Below are 23,326 nucleotides of genomic sequence, written 5' to 3' on the forward strand. Positions count from 1 at the left end.
TGCTACAACACAAAACATTAGACAAGATTACAGTACACCACACAACACAGCATTACAAAACAAACTGATTCACAACACAAACCCGCACGGCAACACAAATTTACACAATAGCAAAGACCAAAACAACACTGTACTGACCAAAACAACGAATCCAACACAAATAAACACAGCGAAATTCAACACAACCCAAATTAACACCGTAAAAAATATCAACACAACGAAAATTTAATGCAACACAACACAACACTGATCAACACAGCAAAACGTAACACACACACACACACAAAAAAAAAGCAACATTAGGTTAGGTTAGGTTAGGTTAGTCAAAGAGCTGAATGCAACACAATTATACAACAGGCAACACAACACAACACAAAGGAGAACGAAAAGAGAAGGGAAGGGCAAGTAAAGAGAGGAAGAACAGGGAAGGAGAGGGGAAGGTAAGGGGAGGAGAAATATATAGAAGGTAAGGAAGGGGAGGGAGAAAGAGAAGGATGGAACACAATATTCAACACAAGGAAGCAATACTCAACACACGATTCAATTAAACTCAACACACAAGTAACACAACCCGCAGCTGCACACCAGTCACAGTTCAGTAATTAAAGACATCAATCATAACTGGTTTGAAGCGACAAGTCACCCCACATTCTCTCTCTCTCTCTCTCTCTCTCTCTCTCTCTCTCTCTCTCTCTCTCTCTCTCTCTCTCTCTCTCTCTCTCAAGTAAAAAGAAGTAGAAATAAGAAAACGACGAAAAAGTAGTTGTAGTAGTAGTAGTAGTGGTAGTAGTAGTAGTAGTAGTAGTAGTAGTAGTAGTAGTAGTAGTAGTAGAAGTAGTAGTTTAGGTAATAGAAGAGGAGGAGGAGGAAAAGGAGAGAAGAAATGAAAGAAGAAGAAGAAGAAGAAGAGAAAGCCTATACTGGTTAAGAGAAAGACTAGACCTACAGGATTCTTGAGAGAGAGAGAGAGAGAGAGAGAGAGAGAGAGAGAGAGAGAGAACGAGGGTGTATACCTTCACTAGTTCACTGGGTAACGCCTCGTGACCGGACATTCCCCCTCTCCCCTACCCCCCCCTTTTCTCTCCCTCCCTCCCTCTCTCCCTTTCCCACCCTCGCCACCACTAACACCACCAGCAGGTCAAGGGGTGATGGATGGGTGGGGGAGAGGGGGGGAGGGAGGAGGGAAGGGGGGATAGCATTGGTTATGGTAAAAATGAGACTTAGAATGAAAATGTGCTCTTTAAACTCTCGTGTGTGTGTGTGTGTGTGTGTGTGTGTGTGTGTGTGTGTTCCCATGACTTATTGGCTAATGTGTTGTGTACGGGAAGGGGAGGAGAAGTAGGGGAAGAGAGAATAAGGAAGGAGAGGAAGAGAAGGAGAAATAAATGATAAGGGGAGAAAATGGAAACGAGAAAAGAAAGCGAAAAAGTTAATGAAAGGAAGAAGATGGGAAGAGGAAAAGGGAAGAAAAAGTAAATTAAAGATAGGAAAATAAAAAGAGGTAAAGGGAGGAGAAATAAAGGGGAGGAAAAGAGGAAGGGAAGGGGAAAGGGAAAATTACGGATAGAATGACAGGATTAAAGGGTAAAAAATGTTGCATATTGTGATTGTTGTCCATTCTCTCTCTCTCTCTCTCTCTCTCTCTCTCTCTCTCTCTCTCTCTCTCTCTCTCTGAAGGACGAATTTTTGCTAACTGTTTACGATATATTTTTTACTTGGCTGCCTTTTCATTATTAATTTTACGTTTATTTAATCACCAGAGCAGGAGTGGCCTTGATGAGGAGAGGAGGAGGAGGAGGAAGAGGAGGGAGGGAAGGGGGGGGGGGGAAGAGCTCGTGGAAAGGTGTTGTAAAATTAGTCACGAAGAAGCGTGTGTGTCGAGTCCCTGTTTGTTTACTTGTGTTTACCATCTCACTCTCACGTTTTCTTTCGCCAATTTCTTCAAGGAGACGAAATTCTACTCAAAATCTACACTTGCTGACCTTCCCACCGAGTCTACTTCTCTTCTACCTTCACTATTTTATTATTAACGCCAAATTAAACGTCATATTCGTGGGGTTTTAAAATTTGAGATAGAGGGAAGAGGAAGGAGGAAACGAAGAGGAAAGAGAAATGAGAAACAAGAGGAAGAGAAATATGGAACAGGAAAGGAGATGAGAGGAGGAAGGAGGAGAGGAGATGAGGAAATGGAGAGGGGAAGAGGGGAGGAGAAGATGGAAAGTAAAGTAGAAAGGAAATAACAAGTGGAGGAAGATGATGAAGGAGAAGGAGGAAATGGAGAGGGGAAGAGGAGTAGGAAGGAAATACAAGAGGAGGAAGAAGAGGAAGGAGTAGGAGGCAAGGAAATGAGTAAACGGAGAGGGTAAGAGGAGTAGGAAGGAAATAACAAGAGGAGGAAGAAGAGGAAGGAGGAGGAGGCAACGAGATGAGTAAATGGAGAAGGAAAGAGGAGTAGGAAGGAAATAAGTGAAGGAAGAAGAGGAAGGAAGAGGAGGCAAAGAGATAAGGAAACAGAGAAGGGTAGAGGAGTAAGAGAGAAAAACAAGAGGAGGAAGAAGAGGAAGGGGGCGTATTTTCAAGAAGTTATAAAGTCGATATTCTCAAACGCTTCCATCCCCCTCACATCAACTACTTCCAAAGGCCGAAAAGGAGATCAGTCGGGTTTTAATGAGTGTTTTTTTAGATTCACAGCACAGAAGAAGGGTCAGACTACCACCGGGGTCACAAAACTACCCTTGGAAATGCCCACAACTCCTACGAAAGCCTTGTCATATGTGTTTACTTGGGCGTCGAATGTTTAAGAAGACGAGCGTGAGCCCTGATCAATGTGGGGGGTTTGTTTACTAAAATGAGTGGGCGTGGCCGGGCGGGAAGGGGGCGTGGCTTGGCAGAGGGGGCGTGTCAACATTCCCGTGTGATGATGATGGTAATGATGATGAGGAAGAGTAGGAAGAGGAGTAATAACAATAAAAATAATAATAATAATAATGAGGATGATAATGATGGTAATAATGTTTAGGAGAGAAAAAGAAAAGAGAAACTGACAAACAGACACACACGTAAAGACGAACACAAAAGAAGATTGAATGGTATACAACGAAATATATAGATAGATAGAAAAGAATAGAGAGAGAGAGAGAGAGAGAGAGAGAGAGAGAGAGATTTACTAACAACACAATAGAAGGTCGTTGCTCCATCAATCCGTACCGGCCATTGTAACAACACCACCACCAACAACAACAAAAACACTGCAAAAAAAAAGATAAGTAAATAAAAGCCGAGATAACATGAATGAACAATAAGAAAACACTTGCCTAACGAAAGTGTTTTAGTTGATTTATTGATGTTGGTTTTGTTTGTCTTCCTACGAAAAGAAAATCAGATTAAAAAAAATATAATTGATCATGCGAATAAATAGGAAAATAAAATGTATAAGCACAATTTTTTTTTTTGCAGAAAATGAGACAGTTCAAGGGCGTGAAAAAAAAGAAAACAATAATGAAAAAAAAAGCCCGCTACTTACTGCTCCTGAATAGAGTACAGAGGAGTGGCCAAAAAGAGATTACAAATAAAGATTAAGATAAGATTACAGATAAAAAATAGACTTAAATATAAGATAAAGAAAATACACGGTTATGGAAAACAGATAAAATAAGTATAATAAAACGTAAAAACTCACTTAACTATGGAAAACAAATAAAAAATAAAGATAAAAATAAGATAGAATGAGATATAAGATAAAGAAAGATACGCAGTTGTGAAAATCAAATAAAGTAAGTATAAGAAAAGATGAAAACTCGCTTTATTATGGAAGACTAATAAAAAAATGAACATGAAAAGGCAAGGGAAAGGAAAGGAAAGCGAGGGAGAAAAGGAAAGATGGAAAAGTGAAGGAAGGAGAGAAATGAAGGGAAAGAAAAGAGGAATGGAGGAGAAGGGAAGGGAAAAAAGAAAGGAGAAAAATGTGGATAGATGGAAATTCACTTAACTATGGAAAACAAATGAAAAATAAAGATGAAAAGGTAAGGGAAAGGAAAGAAAAGGAAAGATGGAAAGATAAAGGAAGGAGAGAAATTAAGGGAAAGAAAAGAGGAATGGAGGAGAAAGGAAGGGAAAAAAGAAAGGAGAAAAATATGGAGAGATGGAAATTCACTTAACTATGGAAAACACACAAAAAAAACATCCAATTCCAGTAATAAAAAAAAAATGCGGTTGAGGAGTATATTATTTTTTTTCTTTTTTTTATACTGTCAAGGGGAAAGAAAGCAGGCGTCGGCGGGGATGGGGGGGGGGGGGGGGAGGAAACAGGTACGAATTTCATATAACGTAGGACAAGGGGTGAGGAGAGGAGCGGTGGGGAGGGGAAAGGGAGGGGAGTTACAGCGGAAGTGTGTACCGTTTGTCACCCCCTTTCCTCCCCCCCCCCTCAATTCCTCCCCACCCTTCCCCTCCACCCTGTTCCCTCCCCTCCCTCCCTGCCCCTCTCTTTCATTCCCCCCTGACTCCCTTTCACCCTGTTCCCTCCCCCTCCTCCCTGCCCCTCTCTTTCATTCCCCCCTGATCCCCCTTCACCCCCCCCCCTCACCCTGCTCCCCTTCCCTCCCCTTCCTTCCTCCTGACCCTTCTTCACGCCCCTCCCTTCACCCTCTTCCCCTCGCTTACCTCCCTGTTCCTTCCTTTTACTCCCTCCTTCTCTTCTTCCTTATCTTCCTCCCCATCACTCTCTTCACCCTGCTCCCCTTTCCTCCCCTTCCTCTCCCCTTCCCTTCCTCCTCCACTTCTTTCACCTTGTTTGTCTTTTTTTCTCCTTTTCCCCTTCTTTATTCTTTCCCTTCCTTCTTATCGACCCTTCTCTTTCCTCTCCTATTCGTTGCTTTTCCTTCCATTCATTTCCTTTTTCTTTCCTTTTCTTTCTTTCCCATTACATTCATTTCCCCTCTCTTCCTCTTCTTCCATTTTCTTCCCTCCCTTTTCTTCCTCTCCCATCTTCTCCCTACTCCTCCTTCTCTTATTTTCTTCTTCTGCTTACTCCCCCTTCTATTCCCTTCCTTCCCCTTCTCTTCCCTTCTTCTCCCCATCTCTGTTTAGTCACCCCAACTCCATTATTTTTTTTTTCTCTCCCCTCTTCTCTTTTTTTTTATATTACTTCCACGTCACCTCTCTCTCTCTCTCTCTCTCTCTCTCTCTCTCTCTCTCTCTCTCTCTCTCTCTCTCTCTCTCTCTCTCTCTCTCTCTCTCTCTCTCTCTCTCTCTCTCTCTCTCTCTCTCTCTCTCTCTCTCTCTCTCTCTCTCTCTCTCTCTCCTCCTTCCTTGACCTCTCGGCTAAATACGAAATGAGCAAAGGAAAGGAAATATCATTGAGGTAAACAGTGAACGTGAATCCAAAAAAGAACATTGAGTATATTTAAAGAATGAGTAAGAGATGGAGAAAGTGGGGAATCAGAGAATGCATAAGATAACGATAAAAGAAAGTGGGAAAGTAAGGGTTGGAAAGTAAAGGATAGTAACGAGGAGAATAGTTTAGGAATTCTTTTTAAATGACGTAACTGTGTGTATGTGATGATAGTAGTAATAATAATGATAATAATAGTAATGATAATAATAATAAGAAGAAAAACAAGAAGAAGAAGAAAAGGAAGAAGAATTAGAAGAAGAAATAGAAGAAGAAGAAGAAGAAGGAAAACAAGAAAAGAAGAAGGAAAACAAGAAAAAAATGAAGGAAAGCAAGAAAAAGGAGGAAAACAAGAAAAAGGAGGAAAACAAGAAAAAGAAGAAGGAAAACAAGAGAGAAAAAGGAAAACAAGAAAAAGAAAAAGGAAAACAAGAAAAAATGTAGGAAAACAAGAAAAAAAAGAACAAGAAAAATGAAAAGGAAAAAAAGAAAAAGGATAAGGAAAACAAGAAAAAAAGAAGGAAAACAAAAGGAAAAGAAGAAAAAAAAAACAAGACTAACAAGCAACAAGAGATAATAAACAACAATTTACGAAGAATAAATAAAAAAAAAATCCAACAATGAAACAAATTTGCCTTGAGGAGTTAAATGGAGGAAGAGAAGAAGAAGAAGAGGAGGAGGAGGAGGAGGAGAGAAAAAATCTATAAACCAGGGAAAGAGAGAATAAAAATTGTTAGGAGTGGGAGAGAAATAAAGTTGAAGGAGAGACAGGAGGAGGAAGAGGAGGAGGAGGAGGAGGAAGGGTAAGGTCTCCAAGGAGTGCGCGGAGTAAACAATGGAAGGAAATGGTTATTGTGTGTGTGTGTGTGTGTGTGTGTGTGTGTGTGTGAGAGAGCTTTGTCTGTCTGTTTTTTAATCTTATATTTTGCGTCTTAACCTAATTGATTTTTATGTCTGCATCTATCTCTGTATAAAAATGTATATATAACTTTTTTACTTTTTTTCTTTTTCTTTTTCTTTTTTCATAAGTCTTATATTTTGCGTCCAAACCTAATTGATTTCTTATGTTTGCATCTATTTATCTCTGTATAAAAATGCATATATCACTTTTTTTTAACGTTTTTATCTTTATTTTTTTTTCATAAGTCTACCATTTAATATATTTGTTAGTCAGGCTGCAAATAATACATCTTTTTTCTTATCTTACATTCTGCGTCTTTACCTACTGATTTTTATGTTGGTATTTATTTATCTATCTGTATTTAGCTCTTAATCTCACTTCCTTATGTTTGTTGTTCTTAAGTCTTGCTGTTAATCTATCCGCCAGTCAGTCTTTACAAATGAGTTCATCTTTTTATTCATCTTATATTCTGCGTCTTTACCTTCTGATTTTTATGTTGGTATCTATTTATTTATCTGTATCTAGCTCTTAACCTCACTTCCTTATGTTGTTTTTTTTCTGTTAATCTCTCTGTCAGTCAGTCTTTTCAAATGTTTTTTCTGTTAATCTCTCTGTCAGTCAGTCTTTACAAATGCGTTAATCTCTCGCCTAGTCTTACAATCTCCCGTGGAATGTCGTGTTCTGCTCCGTTTCCTCAGTAATTGTATCGGTTTCACAATGTAGATTATTTTCGTTTCCTATTTCGTGATGTGATTATTTTGTTTTGTATTAGTATGATTTCTTTTTCATGCCCCATTACACACACACACACACACACACACACACACACACACATTTGCCAGTAACGGCGTGTTGTTGAAGAAAATACCGCATTCTCTCTCTCTCTCTCTCTCTCTCTCTCTCTCTCTCTCTCTCTCTCTCTCTCTTTGTGGTGCGGTCAAGTCGTTTTCGTGTAATATGTCATAGTCGAGAGAGAGAGAGAGAGTAGACAGGAAGTTAAGTCGATCCAATGAGTCACTCCTCTTTCTTTTTTCTCCCTTCTTTCCTCCCTTCTTTCCTCCCTTCATTCCTCCCTTTCTCTTCTCCCCCTCCTCTTCTCACTCCCCTTCATGCCTTTCTTCCTCCCTCTTTTTCACTCCTATTCAGTTCTTCCACGTCCCCTCTCTCTCTCTCTCTCTCTCTCTCTCTCTCTCTCTCTCTCTCTCTCTCTCTCTCTCTTTTAATTCTACCGATTTTTCTTTTAAATTTCCTTCCTATTCCTTTATTTCTTGATATTTTTCCTTTCCTTCCTTCCTGTCTTCCTTCCTTCCTTTCTTCCATCTTTTAATCCTTTCCTGCCTTCTTCCTCTTCCTTTTTATTTTCATCCTCTTCCTTCTTTCCTTCCTTCCTTCCTTCCTTCCTTTCTTCCCTCCTTTAATCCTTTCCTGCCTTCTTCCTCTTCCTTTTTATTTTCATCCTCTTCCTTCTTTCCTTCTTTCCTTCCTTCCTTCCTTCCTTTCTTCCTTCCTTTAATCCTTTCCTGCCTTCTTCTTCTTCCTTTTTTACTTTAATCCTTTTTTCCTTCCTTCCTTCCTTCTTGTTTTTCTCCTTCACCTCCATCTCTCCTTCCTTCTTTCCTTCCTTCATTTTGTCCTTCAATTTCCTTTCTTATCTCTAACTTTTACTTTCCTCCTTGCTCCACGCTTCCTTTATCTTGTTGTTGCTGTTGTTGTTGTTGTTGTTGTTGTTTGTCTTGTTCTTCTCGGTGGTGTTAATGTTCTTTCTTTTCTTAATTAGTATCATCATCACTTCCTCCTCTTCCTTATTTTTCTTCTTTTTCAGATTGTTTTCTTTTGTCTTCTTCCTCCTTCTCTTCCTCCTCCTCCCCTTTCTTCTTTTCCTGCTTGTTTTCTTTTGCCCTCCTCCTCCTCCTATTTTCTTGGTAAGCATTGCAGCATTTTTTCCCATGCCTCTCCGCTCCCTGCAAGCAATGTATGAGGAGGAGGAGGAGGAGGAGGAGGAAGAGGAAGAAGTTGGGCTCAGAAGGTGCAACGGAGTGCTGAGTTTTTAAAGAGGGAAAAATGAAAAGAGAAGGAAGAAAGAAAAAAAAGTCCCAGAGGAGGATAAAAGAGGGAAGGGGAGAGATAATAGGAAGAGAAACAAAGGAGAATAGAAAACAGAAAAAGGAGATGGGAATAGAGAGAAGGAGAGGGCAAGAAAACAGAGGAAGGAAGAAGGAAAGGAGAAACAAGATAAAGAGAGAAGGGCAGAAGAAAAGATGGGAGTAGGAAGGATAGGGGAAGAAGACACTGAAAAGGGAGATAAGGAAACAAGAGAAAAGAGGAAGGAGAAAGAAGAGGAAGAGAGGAACACGAACAGAAAGGAGAGAAGAGTAGAGGAAGAGGAAGTATAGGGAATAGAGAAAATGGAGATGCAAAGAGGAAAGACGAAGGAAATAAGAAGAAGAAGAGGAACAGCAATAATAGATAAGCGGTAGAGAGAGAGAACAAGGGTGAAGGGGAGAATGAAGGGAGAGAGGGAGAGGACGAGAACAAGAAGGTAGGAGATAGGAGGAAAGGGGAAGGGGAGAATGAGGGAGAGAAGGGGGAAGAGAGGAGATGGAAGGAGGGGAACAAATGGAGAGGGAAAGAAAAGGAAGAGGAAAGGGAAGAAGGAAGAGAGGAAAGAGAGGAAGATAGAGAGGAGAGGTGAAAGGGAAGGGGAAGAACGAGGGGAGAGGAGAAGAAAGAGAGGAGAGGGGAAAGGGGGAAGAGAGAGCGAGGATAGAGGGGGAGGGGGGTGGGGGGGAGGGAAGGGCAGTGACGTCAGCTGATCAATTCCAGGGTGGACCAGCTGGGAGTCTCCCCTCACCAGCCTCTCCGCTCCTCCTCTCCTCCTCTCTCCCCCCTTCCTTCCTTCTTCTCCTCCCTCCTTCCCTCTCCTCCTTCCCCCCTCTCCTCCTCCTCCTCCTCCCCCTCCCCCTCTCTCTTCCTCTCCTTCCCCATCCCCCTCCTCCTCTTCTTCTTCCTCTCCTCTTCCTCTCCTCCTCTTCCTCTCCTCTTCCTCTCCTACTCTACGGTCTTCCATTCATGCCCTTCTTCCTCTCCTCCTCTTCCTTTTCCTCCTTCAATACCTCTCACCTACTCCTCCTCCTCCCCCTCCTCTCCGTTAGCCTTTTCTACCTCTCCCGGCTCCTCCTCCTCCTCCTCCTCTCCCTCGCTCTCTCCATCTTTCTTATCTCCTCTCCCTCCCGCCTCCCTCTCTCAAACTTCTCCTTCATGTTCTCTCCTTCCTTGCTTTCATCCCTCCCTTCCCCCTCCTCCTCCTCCTCCTCTTCCTCCTTCTCTCCCCTTCTCTTCCTCCTCCTTCTCTCAATATTGTCTTTCCCTTCCCTATCTCAACATGTTTTTCCTTTCCTCCTCCTCCTCCTCCTCCTCCTCCTCCTCTTCCTTTTTTATTCCTTTTCCATCTCTATCCTTTCTTTCCCTTCCATATCTTTTCATTTCCTTCATTTTCCTTTCTTTCCATTCCATTCCCCATTATGTTTTCAATTTGCTTCCCTTTTTATTACTTTCCCACCTCTTTTCTTTCTTTCCCCTCTATTTCCTTCCTTCTCCTTTTTCCTTTCCCTTCCTTCTTTTCTTCAATTTATTTCCAATGTTTTCCTCTCTTCCCTTCCCATTCTTTCCTTTCCTTTCCCTTCTCTTCCAATCCCTTTCTTTCCCTCACCTTCCCTTCCCTTCCATCCCTTCCCTTCTCTTACCGTCCCTTTCCGTCCTATCCCTTTCCTTTCCTTCCCTTCCCTTCCCTTCAATCCCCTTCCCTCCCCATCCCTTCCCTTTCCTTCCCTTCTCTTACATTCCTTTCCCTTCCCTTCCTTTCTCTTACATTCCTTTCCCTTCCCTTCCCTTCTCTCCCTTCCCCTTCCTTTACCTTCCCTTCCCTTTCTTAACTCAATCCAGACTCTCCATAAGTTCTAACTAAGCCTGATGTTATTTATTTTATTTATATATATATTTATTTATTTATTTATTCACTCATTTCCTCAGTAATAAATTAAAATGTTTGTCTGTTTGTTGGTTTTTATATAATTAACGGTACATTTAGGTGGTTTGTTTTCTCTCTCTCTCTCTCTCTCTCTCTCTCTCTCTCTCTCTCTCTCTCTCTCTCTCTCTCTCTCTCTCTCCTTCCTTCCTCTCCATTATCTTCCTCCTCCCTCCTCTCTCTCTCTCTCTCTCTCTCTCTCTCTCTCTCTCTCTCTCTCTCTCTCTCTCTCTCTTTTCCTCAGTGCCTCTCTCACTACCGCGGTGACAACACTCTCGCTCTCCCTGGCTCTCTCTCTCACAATGCTCCGTCGCCCTCCCTCCTCTCCCTTCTCCCTCCCTCCCTGACCCCCTCCCTCTCTCCCTCCCCCTCTCGGATGCTGCATCTTGGGGCAATGTGATCAAGAGACGTGGTGAGGCGTGGGGCCATTTTGAGGTCTGTGTGTGTGTTGGTGGTGGAGGTGAAGGAAGGTGTGAAGGAAAATGTGAAGGAAATAAGGTGAAGGAAAGGAAGGGAGGAAAGAAGTGAAGTATTGAAAGATTGAAGGAAGGAAAGAAGGCACTGACATATGGAAGGAAAGAAGGAAGGAATGGAAAGATTGAAGGAAATTAATGGAAGATGAAGAGATTGAAGGAAGGAAGAAATTGAGAGAAGTGAATGAATGAAGGAAGGAAGGAAGAAGTTGCGAGAAGTGAATGAATGAAGGAAGGAAGGAAGAAAGGAAGGAAAGTGAAATATGGAAAGATTGAAGGAAGAAATTGAGAGAAGTGAATGAAGGAAGGAAGGAAAGTGAAATATGGAAAGATTGAAGGAAGGAAGAAATTGAGAGAAGTGAATGAAGGAAGGGAGGAAGGAAGAAAGGAAGGAAAGTGAATTATGGAATGATTGAAGGAAGGAAGAAATTGAATGAAGGAAGAAAGGAAGGAAGGAAATGAAAGATGGAAAGGAGAAAGGAGAGAATGAATTGAAAAAAGAAAATGTGAGATGGAAAGGAGAAAGGAAAGAAGAAAGGAAGGAATTAATAAAAGAAGAAAGGAAGGAAAGAATAGCGTAAAATATAGTTTGAAATGTGCAAATTAGAGAATGAAGGAAATAAGGAAGGGAAAACGTGGAATACAGTAGAAATTAAAGTCTGTAAAGGGACGAATCAAAAGAAGTTAGCAAATAAAACCATACCTAAGAAAAATTAAATAAACATTGAAATAGATAAGGGAAGGAAGGAAGCAAAGGAAGTGACAGAAGGTGACAGCCTGAAGCTTATCTGTCACGAGGAAATGGAGAAGGAGGGAAAGGAAAAGAGTGAAGTATTAAAAATGAAAACGGAAAAATATTAAGTGAAGGAAAGAGCAAGGAGGATTAAATTAAGATACGAAAAGGTTGAATAGAAGAAAATGTGATGAAATAAATACGTACTCCAAGACATAGACAAAACAGAAGGCAGCGAATAAGGGAATAACCAGAGGAAGAAGAAAGACAGTAAATAAACGAAACTAAGAAAATATAGGAAAACGAGACGCAAATTAGTTGAGAATGAAGGAAGTAAGGAAGAAGAAGGAAAAATAATAATACTAGTGTGATTTTTGTTGTTGGTGAAATGAACGAAAGAAGGAAAAAACATTAGTTAAGAAAGAAGAAAAGAAGATAAGATAAGAAATAATTGTGATAAGTTAAGGAAGGAAGAAAGTCAAATATGAATGAAAGGAAGGAAAAAAATATAACAGAATGAGTTAGAGAAAGAGAAAAAACATTACTGAAGGAAAATAAAGGAAAGCAAGATAGGAAAAAATATGAGAAGTTAAGGAAGGAAGAAAGAAAGTCAAATAAGGATGAAAAGAAAGGAAAAATATGAAAGATAGAGTTAGCTAATGAGAAGGACCATTACTGAAGGAAAATAAAGGAAAACAAGATAGGAAAAAAATTAGAAGTTAAGGAAGGAAGAAGAAAGTCAAATATGAATGAAGGGAAGGAAAGACACGAAAGAAACCGTTAAATAAAAATGGCGTGACTAATTTATATTTTTAAGCCCATTTTCTTTGTGTTTAATGATAGAACGCAGGAAGGAAGAATATTACAGAAGGAAGAAATAAAGTAAGACAGGGAGAATTAAGAGGAAGGGAAGGAAAGGAAGGGAGGGAAAGGGAAAGGGAAATGGAGGAAGTTAAATATGTATGGAAAAATCGAAAAAAAAATAAAGATGAAGTGAATGAAAAATGAAGAAAAGTTAAAATAAATGAAGAAAAGAAACTAAGAAAAGAGGGAAGAATAAAGACAGACAAGCAGAATTAGGAGGAAAGGAAGAAAGCAAGAAAAGGGAAAGGAAAAGGGAGAAAACTAAAAATGAAAAAGAGGAAAAAATAAAGGGTGAAGTGAATGAAGAAAGAAGAAACGAAGGAAAGAAAAGTTGAAAAATGAAGAATGAAAAAAATAAAGAAAAGTTGAAGGAAATAAAAGAAAATGGGAAAATATTTCCTAATATGGAAACTAAATATATCCAAGAGAAAAGGAAAAGAAGAAAGGAAAAAAATAAAAGGTAAATGAACGAAGGAAAAAGAAGAAGCGAGGGAAAGAAAAGAAAAATGAAGAATGAAAAGTGAAGAAAGTTGAAGGAAAAAAAATGGAAAATATATTATAAAAAAAACTAAATATATCCAAGAGAAATCAATATCAGGAAAGTGAAGAAAACTCGATCAATGTGAAATCTTGTCTTTGGTCTAAAAAAAAAAAGTGAAGGATTGCGGTAAAGAAAGTTAAAGAAAGTAAAAGAAAAAAGTACTATAAGAAAATGATTAAATGACTAAAAAATAAGTTGCTTGTCTGTTTGTTATTTTTGTTTTCTTTTGAGTTTCTAGAAGAGGAGAAAGTAAGAGAGAGAGAGAGAGAGATAATGAGTCACTAAGGAACAATTTTACGGTGTCTACGTCGATACTCTCTCTCTCTCTCTCTCTCTTCTTCTCTTATCTTCTCTTCTCTTCTCTTCTCTTCTCTTCTCTTCTCTTCTCCTTCCCTTCCCTTCCCTTTCCTTTCCTTTCCTTTCCTTTCCTTTCCTTTCCTTTCCTTCCTTCCTTCCCTTCCTTCCTTCCTTCCTTCCTTTCTCTTTCCTCTCCTTCCTTCCTTCCTTCTCCTCTCTTCTCTTTTCTTCTCTTCCCATCCCATCCCTTTCCTTTCCTTTCCTTTCCTATCTATCTATCTATCTATCTATCTATCTATCTATCTATCTATCTCAAATAATCCCTTTCCACACAGCTAAGCAAACAAGAGACTTACAAGACTTTCTATTGATAATGTGAAGAAGGATAAAAAAAAGATAAATTATATACAATAGAAAGATTTATCGATGAACTTGAAGGAAACGAAAAAAAACTAAAGTGAAAGAAAACGAAAATTAAAAAGTGTATGATATTTTTAAGTGGTGATGGTGGTGGTGATGGTGGTGATCAGCTGACTGGTGATGGTGGTGGTGATCAGCTGATTGGTGATGGTGGTGGTGATCAGCTGATTGGTGTTGGTGTTGAGACTTCACCTTAGAGTCCGATCCCTTGCAACCCCTACCCCCCTTTCTCTCTCTCTCTCTCTCTCTCTCTCTCTCTCTCTCTCTCTCTCTCTCTCTCTCTCTCTCTCTCTCTCTCTCTCTCTCTCTCTCTCTCTCTCTCTCTCTCTCTCTCTCTCTCTTCCTCCCTCTCTCCTCTTTCCCTCCTCTTCCTCCTCTTCCTCTTCCTCTTCCTCCTCCTCCTCCTCCTCCTCCAGACCATAACTCTTCCAGGCCCCTCCATTCCTCCACTTCATATATAATTTTCCTCTCCATATAGACATTCTTTTCCTCTTTTCCTCCTCCTCCTCCTTCTCCTTTTCCTTCTCTTCCTCTTCACCCTTTTCCTCCTCCTCCTCCTCCACTTCCACTTTCCTTTCCCTTGCTCTGTCTGGTACATTTTATTGATTTTATTGACCTCTCCTCCTCCTCCTCCTCCTCCTCTGCTGTTGTTTGTTTTTCCTCTGTGTTTCTTTGTGTTCCTCCTCCTCCTGACTCTATATTCTTTTCCTTTCATTTTTTTGTGATATTTTTGAGGTCGTGTTTGACATTGATCTGTGTCTGTCTGTCTGTCTGTCTGTGTACCTGTCTGTCTTTTTTGTGTATCTTTCTCTCTACCTGTGTCTGTCTGTCTGTCTGTCTGTCTGTCTCTGTCTCGGTTGCTTCCTCGCTTTCTCTCCTTCCTTCTTTTCTTCCTGCCTTTTTTTTTCCTTCTTTCTTTCATTCTTTCCCTCTTCCTTCCTTCCTTCCTGTGCACTATGGAGGGACGGAGGAAGAGGAAGGGGAGAGAAGAGGAAAGAGGAAAGATCAGACACTCTTTTTCCTCCATTTTAATCAAGTTCCTCCTCCTTCCCTCTTCTTCCTCCTCCTCCTCTTCCTCCTCTTCTTCCTCCTATTCTTGTTCCTCGTTTATTCCTTCCTTATCTTCTCGTCCTTCACCTTCTTATCTCTTCCTTTTATCCTCCAAAGTTCATTCCCTTTTTTTAGTTTAATTTTCGTCCCTCGCCTGTTTGGAACCCTCTGATATAGCTTTAGTAATTTAATTTGCTGCATTTTTCCCTTTTCCTCCTCCTCCTCCTCCTCCTCCTCCTCCTCCTCTTTCTCTCCATTTCTTCCTCTCTGTAATTTTTTTAATCTACTATACTATCCTTTTATCCTCTTCCTATTCCTCTTCTCCTCTTCCTCTTCTTCCTTTCTTCAGTAATTTGACCTCTTTTCTTTCCCCTTTCTTTTCCTTCTCTTCCTCTTCTCCTCTTCCTCCTCCTCCTCCTCCTCTTTCTAGTAATTCAATATCTCGCACTTTCTCCTCTACCTTCCTCTTCTTTTTCTCCTTTTTTTCTTTTCCTCTTTTTTTTCTTATTTTTCTCTTCAGTTATTTAATCTCCCCGTTCTTTTCCTTCTCTTCTTCTGCTCCTCTTCCTCCTTCTCCTCCTCTCTCTAGTAATTCAATCTCTTGCATTTTCTCTTCTCCCTTTCTCTTCCTTTTCCTCCTCTTTCTCTTCCTCCTCTTTTTTTTTGTTTTTCTCTCAGTAATTTAATCTCTTGCATTTTCCTCCTTTCTTTCCCTTCCTTTTCCTCCTCTTCATCTAATTTTCCTTTTCTTCCTCGACCTTTTAATATCCCTTTCTCTTTTTCATTTTTCCTGGTCATTTTTTATCCTCTTCTTTCTCCTCCTCTTCCTTCAGCTTCTTCCTTCTTCCTCCTCCTCCTCTTCCTCCACCTCTTCCTCCCCTGGCACTAACTCACTTAATCTTTAATTCATTCATAAACCCTCCCTCCCTTCCTCCTCCTCTTCCTCTTCCTCCTCCTCCTCTACCTTCAATATGACACACCAGACACACGCCGGCGCTGGCAACGATGCACTCCGCCTACTCGAAGCCGCCTCCCTGCTGCACGGGTGAGTTGGCAACACTGACTCCTCCCTGTCCCCGATGGCAACACTTTTATTTCCCTCTTCTTGTCTTCATTTCCTCTTTTTTCTTAGTCTTTTGTTTTTTTGGGGGGCATCGCGAAGTTATTATTTTTTAGGGGGGTTTCGTGTTATTTTGATGTGTTTTCTGTTTTCTATTTATTTTTTTGTATATATTTTCCATATTTTTTTCTTCATTTTTTCTTCTCATAGTTTTTTTTTTCTTTTTTTGGCTTTACCTTGTCTCTAATATATAACTTTTTTTTTTTTGGTCTTGTGGAAATTTTGGATGTGCTTTCTTTTTTTTTTTTGTTTGTTTGTTTTTCTTTTCCTTATCTTAAAATTAGTGTGGTCGGCTTAATTGGACATCCGTTGTTGTTGTTGTTGTTTTTGGTCTCGAATATAAATTTCCTCTTTTTTTTTAATTCCTGTGTGATTTCGTATGATTTCCCTTTTTGTTTTTAGTTGTTGTTTTCTCGTAATTGGAATGCTTACTTTTGCTTTCGTGGTTTTTTTTAGATCGAGTATTTTTTATCGTTGTTGTTGTTGTTCTTGTGGTACTTTGCTATGCTTTATTTATTCATTTTGTTTTGTGATTTTCGGTATTGGTAATGTGGTGGGCTTGTGCGTTCGTAGTTTTTTTTGTGTATATATGAATGTTGCCTCCAGGTGACGTCATACCCTGCTGGTGACGTGATTGGCTCATCTGGTGTTACTGTTTGTGTGACGTGGCAGCCGGGGATTGGAGGTCGATCTGGGCAGGGATTCAATAATGTTCTGGGCGTTGTAAACAGAAAACAACAATATGGTAGGTAATGAGATACTGGCACGGACCTAAAACGAATCTTAACCATGGATTTAAATTAGAAAAGTATAGATTTAGGAGAGATATAGGCAAGCATTGGTTTAGTAATAGGGTGGTGGGGGAATGGAAAACAGCAACTATATTTACGGAACTTGTGTCGCGGCAAATAGTGAATGTATGCTCAACTCTTAGACTTTATTATTATTTTTATTATCATTACTTGTTATTTGATGTACGAATATCAATAACTTATGTATCGAATAGGATATAAAATGTGTAATGTGCGAATATTAGTAATTTGTATTTGTCCAGATTAGAGAAAGTAGTAGTAGTAGTAGTAGTGGTAGTAGTAGTAGTAGTAGTAGTAGTAGTAGTAGTAGTTGTAGTAGTAGAAGTAGTAGTAGTAGTAGTAGTAGTAGTAGTAGCAGCAGCAGCAGTAATAACAGCAGTAGCAAAAGTATTGAAAGTTGTGTTCATCTATTGTTACTGTTGTTGTTGTTGTTGTTGTTGTTATCGGTAGTCATCATCATTAGTCGGCAGGAAACGCTAAACTTCTGACACAGTAACTCATCAGTATTCACACCTGAGCGGCACACACCTGTAGGTACTGCTGCACACAATACGGAACACTCTGGGAATTTATAACGTGAACTTTGTGGTGTGAGGGAAGACACTAACACATAATACATAGAAGATGCCTGATAGACGAGTGTTATGTGTTCTGATGACTAATAGATTGCTTATGAAAAAAGGTAATATGTACAAAAATAAATAAATGAATAAATAAACTCAATATGAAACACTGTGGGAATTATATGGACTTTGTGGTGTGAGCGAAGACACAAATAATACATAGAAGATTAATAGATTGCTTATGAAAACAGGTAATATAAGACACAAATAATACATATAAGATGCTTGATAGACAGAGTTATGTGTTCTGATGACTAATGATTTATATGAAAAAAGGTAATATGTACAAAAATAAATAAATGAATAAATAAACTCAATATGAAACACTGTGGGAATTATATGGACTTTGTGGTGTGAGGGAAGACACAAATAATACATAGCGGATGCCTGATAGATGAGTGTTATGTGTTCTGATGACTAATAGATTGCGTATGAAAAAGGGGAAATATGTACAAAAATAAATACATAAATAAATACACTCAATATAAAACAGTGTGGGAATTTATAACGTGAACTTTGTGGCGTGGCGGTAGACATTAACAAAAATAAATAATAAAGAGCTAATAGATGAGAGTGCAATGTATTCTGTCGATTGAAAGTTTGCTTACTAAAAGGAGAAACGTACTTAGATAAATAAATAGGAACATAAGAACGTTAGGAGTCTGCAAGAGGCCGGCTCCCCTACACAAGGCAGCTCCTGTAATCCTAACCCCGCCTTACCTAACTATCCATGAATTTATCCAACCTCTTCTTGAATTATAAACAAATAAATAGTGCACGAAACTTGAAATATTGTAGAATTTAACTTTTTTTTACATGGGAGGCAAAAAAATCTGATAGCTGAAAGTGTGTATTGAAAAGAATAAAGCGTATATGAATAAGTTAAAGAAATACTGCCCAGGACTAAAAACATTATGGAAATTATACTTGTTTTTAGCGTCAGAGGAAGAAGAAAAAATGAAAGCGTTCTGATATGTGAAATTCTAAAATATTGTGATGACCCAAAACTTTGCATTCATAAGAGATTAAAAAATGAGTGAAATTTAAAAAAATATATATTACCATTTTTTGACATGGGAAGAGAAGAGAAAAAAATGAAAGCGTCCTGATATGTGAAATTCTAAAATATTGTGATGACCCAAACTTTGCATTCATAAGAGATTGAAAAATGAGTGAAATTGAAAAAAATATATATCACTATTTTTTGACATGGGAGGGGAACAGGAAGAGAAAAAAAATGTCCTGATATATGAAATTCTAAAATATTGTGATGACCCAAAACTTTGCATTCATAAGAGATTAGAATATGCGTGAAATTGAAAAAAATATATATTACTATTTTTTGACATGGGAAGAGAAAAAAATAAAAGCGTTCTGATATGTGAAATTCCAAAATATTCTAACGACCCAAAACTTTGCATTCATAAGCGATTAGAAAATGAGTGAAATTGAAAAAAATATATATTACTATTTTTTGACATGGGAAGAGAAGAGAGAGAAAAAAATGTCCTGATATATGAAATTCTAAAATATTGTGATGACCCAAAACTTTGCATTCATAAGAGATTAGAAAATGCGTGAAATTGAAAAAAATATATATTACTATTTTTTGACATGGGGAAAAAAATGTCCTGATACGTGAAAATCCAAAATGTTCTGTCGATCCAAAAGTTTGCATTCAAAAGAGATTAAAAAATACGTGAAATAAAAAAACATCACATTTTTTTGGAAGGTGAGGCCACGAAAAAGGAAAAAAAGAAAAGCTGTCAGATGAATACTCAAAAAAAAAATTTCAAAAATGATAAAAAAATACTTGAAATAAAAAAAACACTCCAAAAAACATCAAAAATAAGGAAATGAAGAAAAGAATATTACTTAAAAGAGATGAAAAAAAAAATAAGTAAAAGGAAAAGAACATTAAGCAAAAGAAATAACAAAAACAAGTGAAATAAAAAAAAAACAGGAACATTACTTAAAAGACTAAAAAAATAAGGAAGTGAAGAGAAGAACATCTACTTAAAGGAGATGAAAAAATAAGTAAAATGAAAAAGAGAACATTATACAAAAGAAATAAAAAAGCAAGTGAAATAAAAAGACAGGAACATTACTTAAAAGACTAAAAATACGTATAATTAGCAAAAAAAAGATATTGCTAAAGAAATCGAAAAATGGTAAGTCCTAACGATGCAATTCGGTTTGGGGATCGCCTGGGACCGACTAATTGGCCTTTCTGCACGTCACTTTCCGCCGAAGGGACGAAACTTTCTGAAAAAATAAACTGGAGCGTCTAAATGTAACGACTCGGGTGTTTAAAAAGCCAGCGTCGGTGTTTTTTTTGTGTGTGCGCGTTTGTGTGTAAATGACTTCGGATGCGAGCGATGCATTTCGGGGCGTATCGACGACTAACCAATAAGGGAAATGGAGCAGGGAACGTGGCGGGTGAGCGAAACTTTGTGAAACGTGTAGGATGGCGGAGTAACAGGATTAGTGAAACAGAACGGAGGGACACGAAACAGAGAGAGAGAGAGAGAGAGGTGTCCTGGAGGGAAAGCGGGAATACGAAAGTGAAAAAGAATAAAAATGCAAAAAAAAAAGAGAACTGGCAGAAAGTTGCTGTCCATTTGATACGAAGACGAAGATAAAAGAGAACGAAGGAATGAATGTGGGATGAAACCGAAGGAATAAAGGACACACACACACACACACACACACACACACACACACACACACACACACACACACACACACACACACACACACACACAGGAGCAGTAAGTAGCGGGCCTTTTTTTTTAATTATAGTTTTTTCTTTTTTACGCCCTTGCACTGTCTCCTCTGCCGTAAAACATACACACACACACACACACACACACACACACACCACAGGAGCAGTAAGTAGCGGGCTTTTTTTTTCTTTTCTTTTTTTTTTATTTTTTTTTTTACGCCCTTGCACTGTCTCCTCTGCCGTAAAACACACACACACACACACACACACACACACACACACACACCATTCCGGTAGCTCAGTGGCAAAGCTCTGCGCTGCCATGCTACACGGTCTGGCAGGCGGTTCTAGCTTTGCTCTGGCCCGGGATTTTCCACTGACAAAGGAGCGGTTACTGTCCCCCCTTTATGGTACCCAGAGATCGACTATTGTGTGCTTGCTCGGGTCGGGAGGGTTCTTGCTGGCGATGACGAGCCTAGCTGGTGATCAGGCCGTGGGTGAATTACACACAACACAAAGACACACACTTACAAAATACCAAAGACCTCTTGCAGACTCCCGCTCTTATGTGTTCTTATGTTCTTATGTATATATCACTAATTAAGGTATGAAAGTAATAATAATAATAACAATAACAATAGCAGTAATAACAGTGAAAGTTCTTAACCACCTGGACACACAAAAAACAACAAACACACACATTAATCACCCTAACAACCAGGTAATCATTCCACCTCATTAACCTGCCGTACGAACACCTTGCCCCAATTAGCCCAGGTGACAGGTGCGTTGGCCCCCCTCCCTTCCCCCTCCCCCCCTTATTTCCCCCCCTCCCCCTTACACCTCTCTCTCCCCTCCCCCATTACACCTGCGTCACCATCACACCTGTAGCTGTGTATCGACAGGTGTGTTTGTGTGTTTGTGTGTTTGTTGACCGAGTGGCAGGAAGGAAGAGTGAGGTGGAGTTTTTTTTTTTTTTTTTTAGTGGTGGTGGTGGTGGTGGTGGAGCACAGTGTTACGTTCTGATGTGGTGTTGAGGGATGGTGGAATTGGTGTTGATGTGATGTGGTGGTGGTGGTGTCAGAGAGGTGGTGATGACGGGGGTGGTGTTTGCGGTCGTGGTGGTGTCCTAATGGAGTTTTTTGGTGATGAAGAAGTGGTATTGTGGTGGTGAGATGCAGTGGTGTTAAGAAGTAGTGGTGGTGATGATGGTGGTGGTGGTGATAGTGGTGGTGGTGGTGGTGGTGGTGGTGGTGTAAGAGGCTGGGTCATACGGTCTTGAGAGAGAGAGAGAGAGAGAGAGAGAGAAGAGTTACGACCCAGGTAATGTATCCCTTCTCTCCATCTCTTTCCTCTCCCTCCTCCTCCTCCTCCGGTTTCCTCTCCTCCTCCTCTTTCTTCTCTTCCTCCCATTTATCTTCCTCCTCTCCCTCTTCCAATTCATTCCTTCGTCCTCGGTCCTCTTTCATTTCCTCTCCCTTCTCTTCCTCCTCCTCTTCCTCTTCCTCCTCCTCCTCACGGAAGAAGCCATGGTGGAGGAGTCTTCCCTCTCTCTTCCGGCGCTTCTTTTCTTCCTCTTCCCTTCGCCGCCGCCGCCTCTTCCCCCTCAACAAACATCCTCCTCCTCCTCCTCCTCCTCCTCCTCTTCCTCATTCACTGTTCCGTACGGCTGCTCCTCCTCCTCATCTTCCTCCTCATCTTCCTCTTACATCTAAACGCGTGCTGTCACTTTCTATCTCCTCCTCCTCCTCCTCCTCCTCTTCCTCCTCCTCCTGGGCGTGCTGTACCTGTGGCCGCTGTGGGAGGTGCTGTTCGTGCTGTGTGTGCTGCGACAGACACAAACAGAAGGCCCTCCACGCTGCTTGGTTCACCTGGCTGCAAAGGTGAGCTTAACAGTGACAGGTGAAGGGGAGAGAGAGATTACAGGTGAGAAGAACCAGCAAGGAAATTGTACCGTAGAGGCGTAGATAATCAGAGTTTATACTGCGGATGGAAAAAGGAAAAGAAAGAGATTGCAAAGTACATGTAAAGATGGAGTTTAGTGGGTAAAGAATGCGTGATAAGGAAGGAGAGATAGGATTGACGAAGCATATGTGAAAGAGGAAAAGAGGAAAAGGAAAAAAGACTGGAAAGAACATGTGACAAGGAGTTCAGAAAGGGAAGGAAAAAGTGAAAAGCGAGGAAAACAGGAGTAGCGAGCTTTTTTTCATTATTGTTTCCTTTTATTTCTTGCCCCTGAACTGTTTCCTTTACTGTAAAAAAAAAAAAAGCGAGGAAAACAGGAGTGAGGGACCCTGTGCGGAAGTGGAAGAGGAGGAAGAAGAGGAAGATGGCAGGGGAGGGACAGACTGGTGATTGAGTTCAGTAGGGGAGAAATGCTTGTCAGAGAAGGAAGGGAGAGGAAGGGGAAGGAAATAAAACAAAGCAAAGAACAGAAGCGGAAGAATAGAAGGAGGAGGAAGAGGAGGATAAATAGATAACAAGGAAATACACGAAAGAGGAAGAAGAGGAGGATGAAGAGGAGGAGGAATAGATAACAAGGAGGTGAGGAAGAATAGAAGGAGGAAGAGGAGGATGAATAGATAATAAGGAGCTACACGAAAGAGGAAGAAGAGGAGGAGGAAGAGGAGGATAAATACATAACAAGAAGGAACAAGAAAGAGGAAGAAGAGGAGGATAAATAGATAACAAGGAGGTAGACGAAAGAGGAAGAAGAGGAGGAGAAAGAGGATGATAATTATATAACAAGAAAGAACAAGAAAAACGAAGAACAGAAGGAGGAAGAAGAGTAGAAAAAGATAATAAGGAAGAACACAAAAGAGGAAGAAGAAGAAGAAGAAGAAGAGGAGGAGAAAATAATGAAAAAGACTAAACAGAAGTGAATCTTTACATCATACAGAGAGAAAGGAAATTGAGAAGCTAATATACTCCTTCCCACATGTATATAACGTGTTCTTGAGTCAGGTGTGTAAGACGAGACGAGTACAGGGTGTCAGGGAGGGACGGGAGGGGGGGGTGAGGGAGAGGGAGAGAGACAGGTAATCACAGCCGTCCACTCACCTGCGCTACCTGTTATGCACTAATTACCTGGTGGTGGGGTGGGGTGGGGGTGGGGGGGTCACGTGTGTTGGTTTTAGTGGTGGTTTACAGGGTTTTAAATATATGGCCTGACAAAAATGACCTCTCTTTATAGTGCTGGTTGGTGAGGTTTGGGGTTTGATGAGGCTTGGTTAGGTTAGGTTAGGTTAGGTTTTGTTAGGCTGTGTGTCGCTGGGGTGGTTGGTGAGGTTTGGGGTTTGATGAGGTTTGGTTAGGTTAGGTTAGGTTAGGTTTTGTTAGGTTGTGTGTCGC

At 40.1% G+C, this 23,326-nt stretch overlaps 1 protein-coding gene across 11 annotated transcripts in view; it reads left to right on the plus strand.

Moving 5' to 3' along the window:
- The window catches only part of LOC126987969 (uncharacterized), a 146,847-nt gene that overhangs the window by 58,622 nt on the left and 64,899 nt on the right, over positions 1 to 23,326 (plus strand). For 8 of the 11 annotated variants that reach the window (XM_050845668.1, XM_050845666.1, XM_050845659.1 and 5 more), the window contains exon 1: positions 21,287 to 21,858. The exons of 2 other annotated variants lie outside the window; for them this stretch is intronic. In XM_050845668.1, coding sequence (XP_050701625.1) covers positions 21,302 to 21,858 — 557 coding nt within the window. In that variant the 5' untranslated portion in view covers positions 21,287 to 21,301. Of the gene's footprint in view, positions 1 to 14,037; positions 15,741 to 21,286; positions 21,859 to 23,326 lie in introns of those variants that run through there. One more of the 11 variants, XM_050845661.1, reaches the window with a different exon arrangement.

Source organism: Eriocheir sinensis, chromosome 67 (genome assembly GCF_024679095.1).
Source record: "Eriocheir sinensis breed Jianghai 21 chromosome 67, ASM2467909v1, whole genome shotgun sequence".
In the NCBI taxonomy this organism is placed as follows: Eukaryota; Metazoa; Arthropoda; class Malacostraca; order Decapoda; family Varunidae; genus Eriocheir; species Eriocheir sinensis.